The 16545-nt window shown below is 41.1% G+C and overlaps 1 protein-coding gene across 1 annotated transcript in view; it reads right to left on the bottom strand.

The window, feature by feature from the left end:
- GYS2 (glycogen synthase 2) overlaps positions 1–15768 on the bottom strand; it is a 44647-nt gene extending 28879 nt beyond the window's left edge. The window contains exons 1-4 of the mRNA XM_009946296.2: positions 15648–15768; positions 5956–6137; positions 2965–3156; positions 1957–2142 (exon numbers count right to left, since the gene is read on the bottom strand). Coding sequence (XP_009944598.2) covers positions 1957–2142; positions 2965–3156; positions 5956–6137; positions 15648–15768 — 681 coding nt within the window. The remainder of the gene's footprint in view (positions 1–1956; positions 2143–2964; positions 3157–5955; positions 6138–15647) is intronic.
- Positions 15769–16545: the final 777 nt, after the last annotated feature.

Consider the following 16545-nt stretch of genomic DNA (forward strand, 5'->3'; position numbering starts at 1 on the left):
GTATCCTCTGGTCCTGCTTAGCTACAGGGGTGGTTTAACACTGAGGTGGAAGAGTGCCACTCGGTGTGAGCATGTGCACGTGCCTCTGTGTGTGCGTGGGCAGAGCAGGCAGGACTGATGGACAGTGGAGGACAAACAGAGTGTGTTACCATGTCAGGCCTACCAGGAAATACTACAGTGAGGAACACCACACTGGTCACACACACCCAGGGCACTGTGAAAGGAGAGAGAAAGACTGTGAAGATGCCAGGAAAATATCTTTTATCAGTCATGCACGGTTTTAGTTCTTTCAATCTAGCTCTGTCCAGAAAAAAATAATTTAATGTGACTTTAAAGCCAGATTTTGCATATATACACATAAGGAGAATATGAGGGAGTAGAAATGTCTAGAATCCTGAAACTTGGGTCTGACAGCATGACGGAGTTGTTCACGCTGCTTCATTAATGCACTTAACAAATATATCTAATTTAGGAGACTAGTCTTCATAGGTGATAGAGGGAGACACATCTTTCACATAGTAATTCGAGAATGTTTGTGTTATACAGATTGTGAAGAGGCCAGTGTAGCCTCACTGATGATATAGGGAGCCTAGGAGGAGTACCCACCTGTGTTAGTTACCTCATATTGGGCAGAGAGAATTTGCCCTACACACTACCATGCTGCAACATTTATGCATATGAGTAAATGAGTGGAGACAGTCTTTTACTCTTAGTGTGTTCAGTAAATTCAGTAGTTGCCTTTGGTGGGAAAGAAAAAAAAAAATAGTAAGGTGAATGACTGTTTCCTTGAGGTAATTTTGTACACGCGAATGGCAATCTATTCTCTGTTTCTGCATAAGGCCAGTACCACACTACTGCTTGGGCCTTGTCTTCGGAGGACACTGTCCCACACTATGTCATGCTTCAAACATCCATCTGATTGTCTATAACTATATTAGAAATAGGACATCATGTAATATACCTCTGCTGAAGGCAGTGCTAAAGACACTTGAGTCCTTGAAACATTGGTTTCTGTTATGCTCTGAGTGGAAAGAGAACAGTGAAAAGCAAAACCACTAGACATTTTACAAAAATTCCAAGAAACAGATGTGGGTCTTTTGAACTCAGAAAATACTTCCTACATTTGGCAGTTACAAATTAAGCCTAACCTGAAAAGCTTGAAAGTACAAGGACTTATTATGACTTGCAAGAATCAGGAAGTAGGCTGTGGAAAGTAAAAAAAAAAAAAAAAAAAAAAAAAATTCAATGGAATTTCAGGGAAATTTCAGCAAGAGGAAAGCTACTGGCTATTTTTTCTACTGTCTTTCATTAAGAAAGAGTGCTGTGAAGCTGCACCTGAAGTGTTAGATGATGACTACAGCTGAATAGGTTTTACTTTCACTGGTTACTCATGCTGCTAACAGTAACTCCCAAACCATAGCAATCAACTCAAGCAACAGATGTCTTTCCTGAATACAAAGAGGAAGACTCTCAAGGAGCCTTGCAGTGATGTCTGGACCTGTAACTCTCCCCTTGCTTTCGAAAAATGTCCCAAACCATTGAAAAGAAAGTTAAGAATCTCTGCTGGAAACCCTGTACTGCTGCAATATTACTCCATATATCAGTGGACTGGACCAAAACACTGACTTGACTGGAGGCTGAATGAATTTCAGTACTCTGCAGTGCAAATCTGATAAAGCAAAGTTCACTGAAGGTAGTGCAAGTATTCTAGACTCCACTAGGCTTTAAGACCTGCCAGATGACACAGGGACAAAGGTACTCATGCTGACACCTCATGGTCTTACAAATACCGTTTTTTGTGCTTTGGAACTGACAACCTATCACTCAGCTCTGGGTCAATCATAAGTGATCACACAAGACAAAATATACAATATACAGTGTAACACAGTAAACAGAAAAGGGGCTGGAAGCTGACTAGCTGAAAAAAAAAGAAAGAATGAGGAAAATGCCTCTTACCTGGTCAAGATTGTTGTAAAAATCTATACTGGCTGCACACAGGTATCTCCCAAGCAGAGTCGCATGGGTAGTAAAAATTGTGGCAACAGGAAGTTTCTGAGATCGAGACAGTATTAATCCCACTCCTGCCTGCCACTCATGGAAGTGGGCAATTATGTTGGGCTTGCCATTAAACTGACAGGAAAGCTGAAAATAATCAGAAGGACATACATGAAGTACACGTTATCTTGCCCATCACCCCAGCCCCAGAACCCTCTCTTTTTCATGTCCTCTTCTGTGAGCTTGCTTTCTTTCATATAATAAAGCAGCACAGCGTTTTAAGTGGTCATGCGTCTTGATTCCCATCAGCCCCAATCCTTAGCCCAAGTAGGACATGTGCCTCACTAGTACCTTGGGCAATATCCTTCCTAGAGTGTTGGGGACCTCTGGCGAGCACAGGCACTCTTTTTTTTCTTTTAACTTGCTTTCTGCTGCTGAAACTCTTGTTTGGATAAGAAAATCATGAGCACCTATGACAGACAGATGATTCTGCAGATTAACAAAATTTCCTTTCTTCAGTAGGGTGTGGTAGCATGACATCATTAATTCTTTCTGTCTGTCTATATTCCCTGTGCAAGGTAGTATCTAATGGCTGAGATATGGCTTGATTAGTCTCAAGGACAGTTTGTGAGTGTGACAACTTGACTACCATGGGAGAGAAAAAAGGGAGTTCGAGACCCTACTTGTAAGATCATCTGGTGACAAATAAGGGAGTTGAGAAGAAACAGAGGGGGAAGTGACAGTTAAGACATAGCAGATTTCACACAGGGCAGCCCCTGCCCTGCCAAGCTGTCAGAAAAATATAGCTAAATGACCGCTTCAGTTTTAAATACAAATTTGATCTACACCAGGTACCAACTTCCTCAAAAATCATAGTTTTCAAACTGGACAACAGGAACCACATCCCAAAGCTTTTTTGCCCTGCTGATGAGTTTGAGGTTTGAAAATCTCTAGATTTAAAAACTGTACCTCTTTTAAAAACCAGGCTGTTAATGATCCAAAAATCACAGCATCGTTGGCTTCGCGGTCATGAAAAGGGATCCCTATGTTGCTGACATCCCAAAATTCACCTTTCCACTTGTCCAGATTCCAAGCTGCTGATCCTATATCGAACAATAAGACATATGGGCTGCCCTCTATCAGCCATCTTCCAAAAAAGACCTATGGGAAAGAGGCAAGGGTAGAAGCAGAAAATGTTAAAGAAGTGCAAAGGCCAGTTAGCATAACTATTTTCATCCAACAAATCTTAATTATTTTACGTAAGGAATATGTGATCATAGTCCTACATACCCAGAATTTGTGGGTTTCCTTGCAAAATACACCAACAAATACCGGACCAAAAGCAGGGGTAAAAGGAAACTGCAATCTTTAAGAACATTTTGGTTTTAAGACTTCTGTTTTAGATTTTCATTGCAGCATTAACTTTTTTTCAGAAAAAAAAAAGCTTAGGAAGGTTATACTTAGTAAAATAATGAGGTCTTACGTTCTTATTGAAGTATCTATGCCATTTTTGGTTTTATTTCACAATTATTATTTTCTTTCAGTCAGATTTGTCACCAATCTCTTGCCATTTATGTTAGATTATTTGCGATAGATTTTGTAGGACAGGTGCTTGGGATCTGTATCTACCATGACATTTCCTCATTCTGCTGAAGCAGCGCAGTTGATACCCTTTGGCAGAGTGGAAGGATCAATCAGAAGGTGTAATAATACCTAAAACCACATCAGCCTAAAAATACAGCATGCTTGCTTTATCTGCATCAGTACAGTTAAACACTTCTAAGAGTACCTAGAATTTCACTGATATAACCTACCTGCCCAACTAGGGGAATACGCTGAACTGCTGTCATAAGGCAACACAACACAGCTGGGCCCACACTACAGATTGCACCAGTCTGCACAGTCAAATTATTTCACATTAGTTCTACCATCAAAATGGCTATAGCAGCAGAGACATATTAACCAGCAAGAACAAGGTACTATAGGGAGGCTAGTGTAGTTTATACCCCATGCAGAGGAATCTTTTATGCCACTGTTCAACCTCTTTTCATTCTCAGTGGTTGAACCCAGCCCTGATGTTAGAACGGGCTGAATAGAGATCAGGTCTTGAAAACAATAAGATGAAAGCTCCTGGACCTATTTGCACAAAAAATACAGGGTGTAACAATGACAGGTGTGTGGAGGAGGGTCAGCTCCTTACATACTTATTTCAGGCCATCCAGGTTTCTCATTCAGGAAAATGAGATTAAAAAACAGAGAGTTCGTGTGAACCCAGACTTCATCTAAATATGGGGCCAGGTTGTGGCAAGGAACGCACCTGACCTGAGAAGTTTGGAAGCATTCCTAGTTCCCCTGGTTTAAAGGGATCCATTGTGATGCATAAGCAAAATCCAGACATAAATGTTAATAGGATAAGCACAGCTCCTGGGAACGGGAGCGTCATTATTAGAGATCAAAGCTATACTTGACGTACCTGGGACAGATTTGCTGCTATATATGAATACTCCAGCAGCACAATGCACCTATTAGGCTGGCAGAGTTGGCTGATTAAATTGGATGTATTGCTGGAACAGCACAAAGTGTATATAGCACTGCAATTAATCCGCCCCACAAGTCTTTAGCTGTTTTCCAAACAAAGGAGTGTTACACAGCTTGCAGAGACATCTCTTTGTAAGCAACAGAGGCAACACGGAAAACTTGATCAATCACTTACGAAAATCTGATTAGAAATAAGAAATGGCAGTTAAACTAGACCTTTTAATTTGAACCTCAGCCTGAACAATGCAAACATCACACAATGTTAGTGTCCCAGACAGACACTTCCCTAAGCTGTGGCACATATATGTCCAACAATACACTTCTACATAATACGCAATAGGGCATTAGGTCCTAATAACAGCAGAACTGCTCTTACAATGGGAGATAACACATTGCCAGTGCCACAGCTGGTGGCAGTCCAAGTATGAATTTCTATATTAAAGTGTGTCATGACCCTCAGCAACAGAACGCTGTAAGAATGCTTCCTTGCTGCTGCCTCTCAATGCTTGTCACATCTGTTTGGCACACAACATAAGCAGACAATTTTTCCTCCTGCAGACTAGCATCTCTGAGGGACTCAGTGCTGAATCAGAGTGAAGGTGAGTTCTAGACCTCTGATGAGGACTTTCAAAGAAGGAGGTCATATTTAGCATGTGTTATCTTCCACCCATTTTCAGGTAATCAGTTGTCCTCAAGGCTGCAGCTGCTTGCAGCTCAGTAGCTTGCCCACCAACACAGCAGATTCTATTCCCTTCAGAAGATCACCTTTATAGGAAGAAGTTTATTCCTAGTTTATTGTTGGAGAAACTGAGTCACAGGAAGGCTATGAGGTTTGACTGAGATCACACAGAAAACACTGGTTAAAAATTGTGTAGGAAACAGATTAATTCACTGCTTGTTCTGTGGTTTAACCGCTCTTCCTAGGGAACAGACAGACAGTTGCATTGATCTGCGGAAGAAGATTCTTTGTCAGTTAGGTGCTTTTCTTAAGTCCGCCTGTGGTTTGTCCCTTTCTGGCTTTCAACTCAATATAATGCTACGTAAGAAAAATTCTGAGCCAGTGGAACACTCTTCTCTTTCCAGCACAAGATCTCCAAATGTAAGGGTTCAGTCAAAGTAAGGTCATTTTATATCTACTAAAATCTCAGTGTATTTAGAGACTAGATAAATAAGTCATTAATCCCATTAGCAGACTTGCAGATAAATGACTGTTAAAACCTGTAATTGGATAAACTGGTTCTTCCTCAAAAATAACCTTTAATGAATTGACTCTGCTGTTCTAACAGTGGATTCTGAGCCTTTCCCATTGTGACATTGACCAGGACTGCTGTGTCAAGTGGAACGGCAAGAGCATTAACCAAAACTGTAATCTCCTCAGAGTCAGCTTTGTTGCCCCGGAGAGCAGTAACTCATCTGATTTACCTGACACCCTTGGCTTTTCATGGTGTCCATTGCCTTCTTAACTGCAGGGTTTGGAGCCTCACATGGTTCCACCTGAGTCTTCACATTGTGCTCGAAATAGGGACCAACCAGAAAATAGTTTTCACCCCATTCATCTGCCGTAGTTTTGGCTTTTGTCTGGATCACAGTGTAAATGCCTCCCACTGCAAAAGAGATCAGAAAGAACAATGTAGAAAGGGGCACAGGCCACAAAGCTCTGGAATAAACTCCAACCCACCTGTGGACGAGTTAACCTCTGTCAAACCACTTCACGTATTCGGATTTTAAGTGAAACCCAGACTCTATCAAATCAACAGAAGTTCAGTTCATTTAAGAAACGGAATCAGAGCTTCATGGTTCAATTTAGGAGCATGCACTCATAGCAGATTGTGTGTAATTCTTAAATGACAATTTAATGCTTTACTTACTCCTGGGTGACTGCATATGGCTTCCCTGAATTTCTCCTCTAATCTCAAGTAGACGCTTTCTATCCTTAACTGTTATTTTATCTAGTCTGTGATTTTTTTTAAACTTCTTTCAGGTGTTTGAAGTCACACCACAAATGTTCAAACTATGTATTATTTTATTCTTATGTTATTCTCCCCTTTTTGGATTGTGAAATCTTTACATTCAGATTGTGGGATTCAAATCCTGGGACTCATGCTTCCACCTTCCCATGCCTAATCTTGATTCTACTGCATCCCAACCACAACCTTCTGATTTTTATTGCAGCAGTTATAATTTTCAAACATATTTTTCATGATGTCGACATACATGTGGTGAGAACCAAGCTGGCACTTCTAGCTTGTTTCACGTGAATCACTGAGAGAAACTGAGGGACTGATAGATTTCATCGACTACTGACTGTAAACATGGATTTAAACCAATATTCTCAAAGCAAGAGGTGTCATGTTCCATTACCGTTCTAAAGAGCTGTTAAAGATGGAATGAATGTAGCCTACACTGTCAATATAAATATCTGCAGCACCTTCCATCAAAATAGTCAGTTTTAAAAATAAAATAAATGCAATATTAAAATGTGCAAGAGAATGCGACAACATGCCCTGACGAGTCAATACAGATCTATCTAGTCTTGCACATGGTATGCAACATTCACTTAGCTGCTCTTCCTCACAGGTTTCCATGGCCAGCCCTGTAATTCATGCATTGGCAAGGCAGCCTTGCAAACCCTCAGTTGCCACAGGACCCGTGGTGCCAGGCAGTGGGTGTTCCATCACCACAAATTTGGAAGAACAACAGTGCATGCTTGAATACAGCAAGTGGAAGGGAAGGCAAGCAAAGAGAAAACCAGAGGCTAGGTAGCTGCTGTACATCAGAGACAAGTTTAGCCTAGCTCCAGTGATTCTAAAGCATAGTAAGATAAGCTCAACAGGTACAAGCAAACAACAAAAGAAACAATAGGAAGGGAATTAATGTTCCTACATAAAGATTTCATCCTCTGCAGAACTTGGAAACATTTACTTCAGGCAAGAAGACCGTGCTATGCCTTTCAGCAGTGACATCAAAATGACATAAAATGTCAGCAATGAAAGTTGCCAGTGATTGATAGCAGGTGCTCCAGACTTACTTTTTTAAAAGTATAGGGGTATGAAGAGGTGCCAGTACACTACACCCAATTGTGTATGGCAAGAATCTTGAGAAGTTACCTGAATCTCCTTAAATATCTGCCACAGATGACCACTATTTACAACAGAGCAGCTGAAGTTGCTCAGCACTTTGGGAGATTAGTTCCCAGATTAATTATACTATCACCTGGCAACTATAGAAAGCCTTCTACCAAACCTGGTATCTTGCAGTTCCTCGAGGAACTGAACAACAGAGTTATGTTTTTAACTGTGCTCCTAACAAAGAAACTGTGCACTTAAAATCCTTTTCTCTACAAATATCGCATTTGTTTTGAATGCTGGAAGGATCCCTAGCCCTACTATATTTATGTCAAGATGTCTCAGGGTTCTAGGTATTTTACAAAGAAAAACAAAAGCAGTTCCAATCTACCAGCTTGCTAAGTAGAATTATTACAATAAATCATTACCCTATATAGTAATTCAAGACCTAAGACAAGAATCTTACAGATATATGTTCCTAAATCAAGCTCACAGTTTGAGAGGTTCATGCCAGGTAGACATGGAACGGCAGAAGGAAATCTGTGCATAAGACTGTACATCTCCACTTCATAACTTACAATCATACTCTTCCATGGCTTCTCTGGACAGGGATTTAGAGAAATCTTAGGTAAGTGACACTATATATTCCTTCTGAGTTTCCTTGGGAGAGCTAGGAGAGCTGAGAGAGACTACTCGAGCCGCTTGGATTCAGATACACATATCATTTTAATTACATGAGACAAGTCAGAATGTTCAGCCCACAAAGTGATACAGTTATGATGACATGTCTAGTCTTATGGGGTGGTAAATACATCAAACGAGCACACGGCACTTCAATCCAATGTGGACAAATATGGGGCTTGGTAGAAATCTTAGTAATGAAACCAGTTGGTTTTAACTGGCAGACATACAGAGCTTACAATAAGGGAAGATTTTTGTGCAAAGCAGCCTGGAGAACCAGAGAAAAGAGAAAATATGTACTTGCAAGATGAAAGATACTAAATAACATGATACAGCTGTATGTGACTAGAGTGGCACAAAGTTCCTTCCCCATCAACACAAGAGGGGAGATCAGCCTCTCTCGTACTGCCGGGCATTCAACATTGGGATCGGCAAGGTAACCAGGTTTCCACAGCTATTAATTTTAAGAGCGATAAGAAAGCTGCAGCTCAGGAGCTGAATAGAGCCTGGAGCTCTGTTTTGTATGGCAACAGACGAGGGTTTCTTTTCACAAGGTTTTGCTTAGGATCTCTGTGTGTCCTAAAGCGTGCCTCACCAAAGACATGTAGAAGGCCTGTTCTGAGGGAAAGAGTGGGGAGTATGCTGTGTTCTGCCATCGTAATCTGTCGCACAGCAAGGTAAAAGTCATTTCTGGGCATAGATTTGCCTGAAATGCAATGACAAGTGCTTAGGATAAAAAGAGAAGCGTATGCTTTACAGACTGTGAAAACTCTTCAGAAGATAGCTGTGATAAAAGCTCTGGGTTACCTGGTCCCAAACCTTGCTTTTGCCTTCTCTGTTACTGTGGAAATACCACTCACAAAGCATGTCTGTGCATAAACTTTAATTGACAGGGGAGGGAAACTGTGCCAGTGAAACTATGTATGCAGAAACTCTTGGGCATAACTTAAAAAAAGACATCTGGAGAAGAACAGAGCAACATCTAGAATAATGTATTGACTTTCGAAATTACACTTTTCCATAGCAAATTCAAGGAACATATTGTGTATCATTAAGAGATAGGTTATATCTGCTCAGTGACTCTGAATTCCCTCAAAATACCTGTGCCAGTAAGCAATGCATTATATATCCTGCTGAGTAATAGCTTAAGAGCTTACATAACCACTTGGAGCTGAACAGAATTCTCAAATTACCTCCCACAATTTGGTAAACCTCCTTTTTCTTCTCTAATATGATGTTTAAGGTCATATTATAAACAGAAAAGCTTTCCAAACAACAAGGATGTACCAAAATCCCATGATGTTGCAAGTTTCTGTATGCAGACTCTGAAGCTTTGTACTTTGAAACAGGTTTTAAAACAAACAGTAAAAGACAAAATGATAAATAGGTGCAGAATCAGGAGAGATCAGATCCAGAGTATTGGTTTGGATCATCACAAACACGGGGAATTGGCACTAAAATATGGATACAGGGCTAGTTTACTATTCTGATCATCAAAATGCTTTATTCAAATATTTTAATAATTTTAAAACGTCCTTGAGAGAAAAGTATTTTTATTATTTCTTTTTAAAACATGCTGTTAACTTTTCCACTAGAATAAAGGAAATGAAGTTAAAAAGGAAATCAACAACAAATCTTTTTCCCAATTTATTTCCTTTCCATTATTTCTCTTTTTCCAGGGAAAAATAAACCAGTATGGAAAAGGGAACTAAAAGGTTTGGGGAAGAAGGATTTTTTTCATTTAAGAGAAGTTTGACTTTTTTTTTGTGACCTCTTTAAAAAACAGAAGATGAAAACAAAATATTTTCTCAGAAAATACTTCATAGAATTATTTTTAAAAGTTTGAATGTTTTCATATACATCACCACTACTATGAATTTGTCTAAAGGAGTTACCTGCATCACTTCAGCCATTTTCTTCTTTCCTTATTTTAAGCCCTGGTGCATTATTTCTTTTGTATCTTTAAAGTCCAATCAGCAATTAGAGCCCTCCAGTATAGATACCAATCTATCTAAATAAACAAAAAGTCTGTGACTCAAGAAGAGTCTCCCAGTACCAGATCACTACTGAGGACAACATTAGGCAGAAGGGAAGATCTAAGTATGCAACTGGAGATCTTTGTGCAAGATCTAATGTGTAGATGTGCTCTTTCTGCCACAAGCTGTTACATGGACAGAGGCATTGCCAATGCTTTTTGTCATCCGATTAGGAAGGGTCTACAACTTCCAGGAATTGCACTGATTAAAAAAAAAATGTCCTCTGGAGCTGCGGTCCTTTGAGCACGGAACTGCCAAAACTTCTCAAAACTGCCAGAAGTACCCACCGCTCATTTTACTTGCTCACCCACCCACCCCACACTAAGGAAGGATAGAGGCAAGGAGCAGCAGAAACCAAAAAGCAAGGAGATAGATAGGAAGCGAAGTTAGGCAAGTGAGACAGAGATAAGTGGAGACTGTCTCTGATCACCGAGTCATTCCACACACACGTTTGGTACACAGAGACAGAGGATCAGAGTGCTCCTGGGGCTCTTCAGCTTCTTTACTATGGCCTGACCGGGCCACTCTGAAGGCACTAAAGCTTTCCCAAGGACCACAGCTGCCATGGAATCCAAGAGAGCAGTGGGACCCCAGGTTCAGGATTCAAAGTGACCCCACTGTCACAATTACTAGTTACATCAACTATCCTTTCACCCCTTCCCCTCAGAATGTGTCTCTGATCTACTAAGATGTGATAAAATTAGGCTTGAACTTATTTTTTTTCTAATATTTGGTTGGAACTTTATTTTTTTATTGATTGCCTGTTGAGATATCTAGGAGCCATTTACAGAATAAGGTTGTAAAATGTATCAGGTGACAAAACCCCAGCATATTCAGACAGCAGATGTTTTTCAGGTATATTTTTGGCTACGTTTCTGGCCAGGACCCATCAGAAGATAGAAGTTCTCTAAATTCTGTGAAATTCTGGCATTCCAAACTTACTCTGAAATAATAGTGAAACACTGAAATTTACGACAGATGTCCACAATACAGAAGCTATTTTTGTGTGCATCATCCCCAATGCACCAGATTTCATCTGAGATTGATTTGACATTGATATATCGCCCCACTCTAGAAATGCACAGAGCTTCAACACTATGCTTATGCCCAGTTTATGCCAGCACATCCCCACTCCCCAAAATGTGTTAGTTCAGGTGTGTCGCTGATTACAGCATTCACTTTCTCCCAAGGAACTTTCATCATGGAAAGACACTTAACACAGAGGAGCTAAAATGCTGGTCTTACTGACTTCAGTGGATTCAGGATTTAATTTCCAAGAGTCCCGATTTTCACCAGAGAAGCTGTACATAGAGCTCTGCTCCATGGAGAGCTGAACCAGGGTTTGGTTTTAGTTTTAGTCTTCCTTCCAACTGGGATGGAAAAAAATATTTAGGATTCATCTACCAGTGACTCGTGAGCTAATCTGTTCACAGCTGAATGATGACACAAACTGGCTGTTTGCCCCGCATTTTTAAGTATTCTTCTGTTTTGCATCTAAAAGCTGTTAGTAGTACAGCAGGAGATACTAATCTAAATATTACTGGAACGATTTTTAAAGACATCTAGATAGAGCACAGATCAAATCTTGAACATTCTCAGCCCTTCTCATTAATGTATCAGAAAACCCACTAAACTACAGCTAACTTTTATTCTGTATTCTGTTATTCTAATTTACAGAATTAGACTTCTTCCCCCCTACCCAGATTAAACACTCCAGTTTTCAGTGAGCAGACACTTAAGAGAGGTTAAAGAGGATGGAGCCATTTCACTGTGGAAAATGTCCAGGACTGCTGCCACTGTTCCTGCAATGGCCTTTGGCTGCTCCCTGTTGATAATTTACATTTGTGGGGCTTCAGACATAAGGTCTACATAGCTTGTAGCTGCTTGGTTTGTGCTCCTGTCCTTAAAGTTTTTATTGGTCTTCATGCTATGGAGGAAAGAAAACCAGTTATCTTTTCCAGCATGCACAGGGAAACAATCAGACCTTGCTTTACCAGAGCATGGTGGCCAGGAGACAAGGGGAAGGACGAAAAACGCTGAGCTTCCCCACGATTACCACCAGATCATGTGGCACTGCAGTGCACTAGGGCCCTTGCCCACCTGCTTTTTCCCTCCCTTCTGCCACAGAAACACAGCGGACCCACTTCACAATACGGGTCTTGCCCATCAGTGAAGAGACAAAGTGAGGAAAATCTTGCAAAACAAACTATACTTTTCTCACTTCTTTAGCAGGGGATTTTCAATGCAAGATGATTTCAGTGCTTGGTTTAGGTGGCAAGTTCCTTTACACATGACTTGGGGGGGAGGGGGAGGGAGAGTGACACTGGTAAACGAACCTTTTTCATTTCTCATTCTCTCCTCCAGGTACGTTATCTTTGCTTGCTCCAGGCAGAGAAAAGGAGAAAGAAGACTAACTCAGATGTCAATGCTTTTGAACACATGTCAGAGGTTGCCGCTTAGCACAGCCAGCAGCCAGGACAGAGAATATAAAAAGGAAGCATGGAGAAGTAGAGTATATGTTAAATGATCTAGACTTAAAAAAGAAGAGAGATGCCTTCACTATGCCAGCTGCTGAGAAAGAAGTAGTAAGACTCTGAAAACAATGTATACTTGTAGATCTCCAAGCGCTGAATTCATGCAACTGACTTGTCCTCCTCCCAGCTGCATCTCATGCCTCTCAGTACAAACCAGAACCATCAGGGAAATCCCAGTAAACATTTTCTCCCCATGGGCAGCCTGGCACATAAAGACCCTCTCACACTGCGTAGTCAGATGTGCTCCAATTTGCAGGACCCTGTCATCATCCTCAGACTCTGAAGGAGAATATAGTTAAGAGGTTCAGAAAACAGCTCAGTGCCTGTAAAGGGCATTGTTTACAGGTGTGGGAATAGATAGCCATCTGTGAGCTCTGGTAGCACGTTCCTCACAGGGAAGAAAACATCCAGCCTTATTGTCACTGGCACAGGGAAATGGAGGAACCACTAAGAAGCTGCACAAGTCAACAAGGAAACATACCCACAGCCAAGCACCTAGTGACACGCACAAAGTTAACACAAAGACTTGAACTCTCTCCTGTAGGCAGCAGCAGCTTAACACCACTTTAGCAGCGCAAACCAACTTCACACTGAACTATGACACACCTTTGCATTGCCAGAAAAGAAGAAAGAATCCTTCATGTTAAATGCTCAAAATTAGCTTGTCAGGCAACAAACTTAGCTAATGCCTATCTTTCCCTTTATATTAGCAACATAAACAGCAACATTAAACCACTGAAACACACAGCAGTACTAAATCTATGTGGGTTCAGCCTACTCAGTCAAATAAAGAGTTCTTCCTTCCGCTAAAGGAGGCGGGAAACACACAGTTTAAACTGTTATTTCCTAAGCCTATGTACCTTCCGTGATGACTCCCCCTGTATTTTGTTGGCTGCTCTTTCTCCTAAGAAACACAAGGCCTAACATTTTCCAAGAAGTGCTTATAGAAGTTAGGTCACCAGGGAACAGTATAAGATCATAAAACAGTATCTCACCACACTTAGATGTTTAATTGCCTGGAAGATATAGAAACACACACACACACACACACACCCCCTTCAGTATGGAGAATTTACCAGAACCCCCTTCAGTATGGAGAATTTACCAGAAAAATAAGCCAAAATAGGATCATTACAGAGGTTTTGCACAGATGTTTCCAGTCAAGGTTGGTAAATGGAAACTTGCACAAAGATCCAGTTCTAATGAAGAAATCCTTTGCCATGGCCAGTTCAGTGAACCCCGTTTGAATATATGGATTTGGTAAGTGGTGTAATTAAAAGCACCTTTTTTTTAAACTAACAGAATAAATATTCACTCTCATAGATATTAATTCTCTCATAAAATGTGTGAATAATAAATTTTAGCTGTGTCGATTTGGCTCCAGTGAAGTAAACAAGAGATACACAGATAATTAAATTATTCACTGTGTTTTGTACAGACACAAAGACAGATAAACCTAATTGTGTTTTCCTTTTCCTTGAACATATTGTGTGATATTTATAACCAGTGGGTCCAGATCACTCAGTATGTATACCCGAGTTTGGAGACGTTAGCGAGAACACCTGACTTTCCTAGATCTCTGCTGCCATCTTCTTGCCAGTGCCTTACTTACCATGTATACTGCAAAAGTAAATGCTGCACGTTCCAAGTTCTGACAGTAGTAAATTAACTGAAAAAGCTTGACTGAAGCTACTGAAAAATATGCCCACAGGGATTCAAAGTGCAAAAGCTACTTTGTACTACCTCTGAATATTGATACTCTCTCACCACCCTAAAAAGAGCAGTGAAAAATTGCACTGCAGTGCAGATGAAATACCAAAAGCTATAACAGAGTAGTAATTCCAGTTTCACCAGGGGGATAAACCCTAGCACCGTCTGTTCCCCTCACACACATTTCCCCTTTAGAGTTAAAATCTTAACAGATTGCAGATCGCCTCTCCTGACTAATCTTCCTATTTATCTGCCAGGACAATAAGATACACGAGGTCAATCATTTACTCATACTAACTCACTTTCGTGGCAAAAATGGAGCCTGTTCCCCCTTGGTGAACTACACGTAACTGAAAGGGGATGATTTGATCAGTGAATTAGAAATGGAGGCAGAAAGATCTTTTCAAAACAAGCAGCGTGCACTTTGCCTGACAAGCTGCGTGCAGTGAACAAATTTTGAATCTGTACACATGCACGAATCATGAAGTCCCTGTCTGGCACCACCTGTGTTTGCAAAGACCAGTCCAAAAGGGTTTCAGATGGCATAAAGACTGCTGGTCATTGACATCTGGTTTTTTGTTCAGGGGCTTCAGTGAAGCTATGTTTATTTATACCTGTTTCAAATTTGGCCTCTCCTCCACACTGCTCTAGAAGTCTGAGGGAGACTGCTGAACTACTCTGAATCTGACGTCTGTTTTACAGGTCATTTTCATGCATTACATTCCCAAGTGAAATTGCATGGAAGGTAAAATATGGAAGGTACAAAGCAACATCTATATATCCATGCCTCTGCACACCCAGGCAAAACACTTAGATGTTTCTTTAAACAACCTGTCCCTGGTGGTGAAACATATAAGGACACACAGACATCCTGACTATATGCTCATCCCACACAAGCACAGGCAGATGCAGCCCACGCACAGCATGCGCGATTACACACTGATGCCACATGCGCTCCTTGCAATACAACCGCTCTGCAGCCCACTTCTCCCCAGTCTCCCCTTAACATCTTTCTTGTCCAAGCCCTTCATGCCTCCCTCTACTCCCATGAAAACAGTGACACCAACTCCTAAGAGTCTTGTACAAACCTTTGTTGGTAACTTCCCAAGAAATTTCAAAAAGCAACAAATCCTCCACTGGTAGGTCTTCAGCCTCCCACTGAGGAAGACCGTTAAGAGAAGTCATGGACAGTGATCTAGCCAGTGGCATTTTCTTCAGCCCTCAAATTCTCACCACGCAGGTCACAACAGTTAGCAAACGTCCAGTTATTGTGGCAGTTCTCTGCAGTTCTGGTTAGAGCAGTCTGCCGGTGTGCTGGGCTCCAAGGAGAAAATTATTCAGATAGCCGGGAGCTAATGGGTTTAAACTGTCTGACCACCAGCATTAAATTGGCTCAGTGAAATCCTCAGAGCTTGAGAAGCAGCTGCTGGTATTGCTAAGAATTTAAGACTGACCTGAGAAAGGCCTTGACTGTTTTGGGGCCACGGCTCTTTCTCTTTCTTCTCTTAGAGGGAGGTAAAAACTGGTTTTGAGCTCGTCATTCACAGCATTCAGTATCTACCACTTCAGGGACAACTGAAACTCAATGTTGATAAATTCAGCACTGCCCTGAGCAAACTCCAGCAGGGAGGACACTTTGAGTTCACCACCTGATTTGAGTCCAGCCCCTGAATCCTCCCCTCGACAAACCCTCCCGTTAACACCCATGGACCTTCTCTGTCTGCTGGCCACTTACCAACCGGGTTAGTAGACTTGTTCTACATGATGTTTTTTAGATTATTTGACAGGTTAAATGCTGTTACCTATTCTTGTTCAGTTCATCAGTCTGTAAACACTAGTTTACCTCATACCCTTTCTCCACAATTAACTCCAGCGGTGTTCCCAGGGCTCTGCACAGGCTGTTGGCTGCATTGTGCTCTTGAGCAGCCCTGAGAGCTTTTACAAACAGAGCTACAAAGGCTCTATCCCTACTTCATTATGCACTTT

Source organism: Leptosomus discolor, chromosome 1 (assembly GCF_034619465.1).
Source record: "Leptosomus discolor isolate bLepDis1 chromosome 1, bLepDis1.hap2, whole genome shotgun sequence".
NCBI classification, from domain to species: domain Eukaryota; kingdom Metazoa; phylum Chordata; class Aves; order Leptosomiformes; family Leptosomidae; genus Leptosomus; species Leptosomus discolor.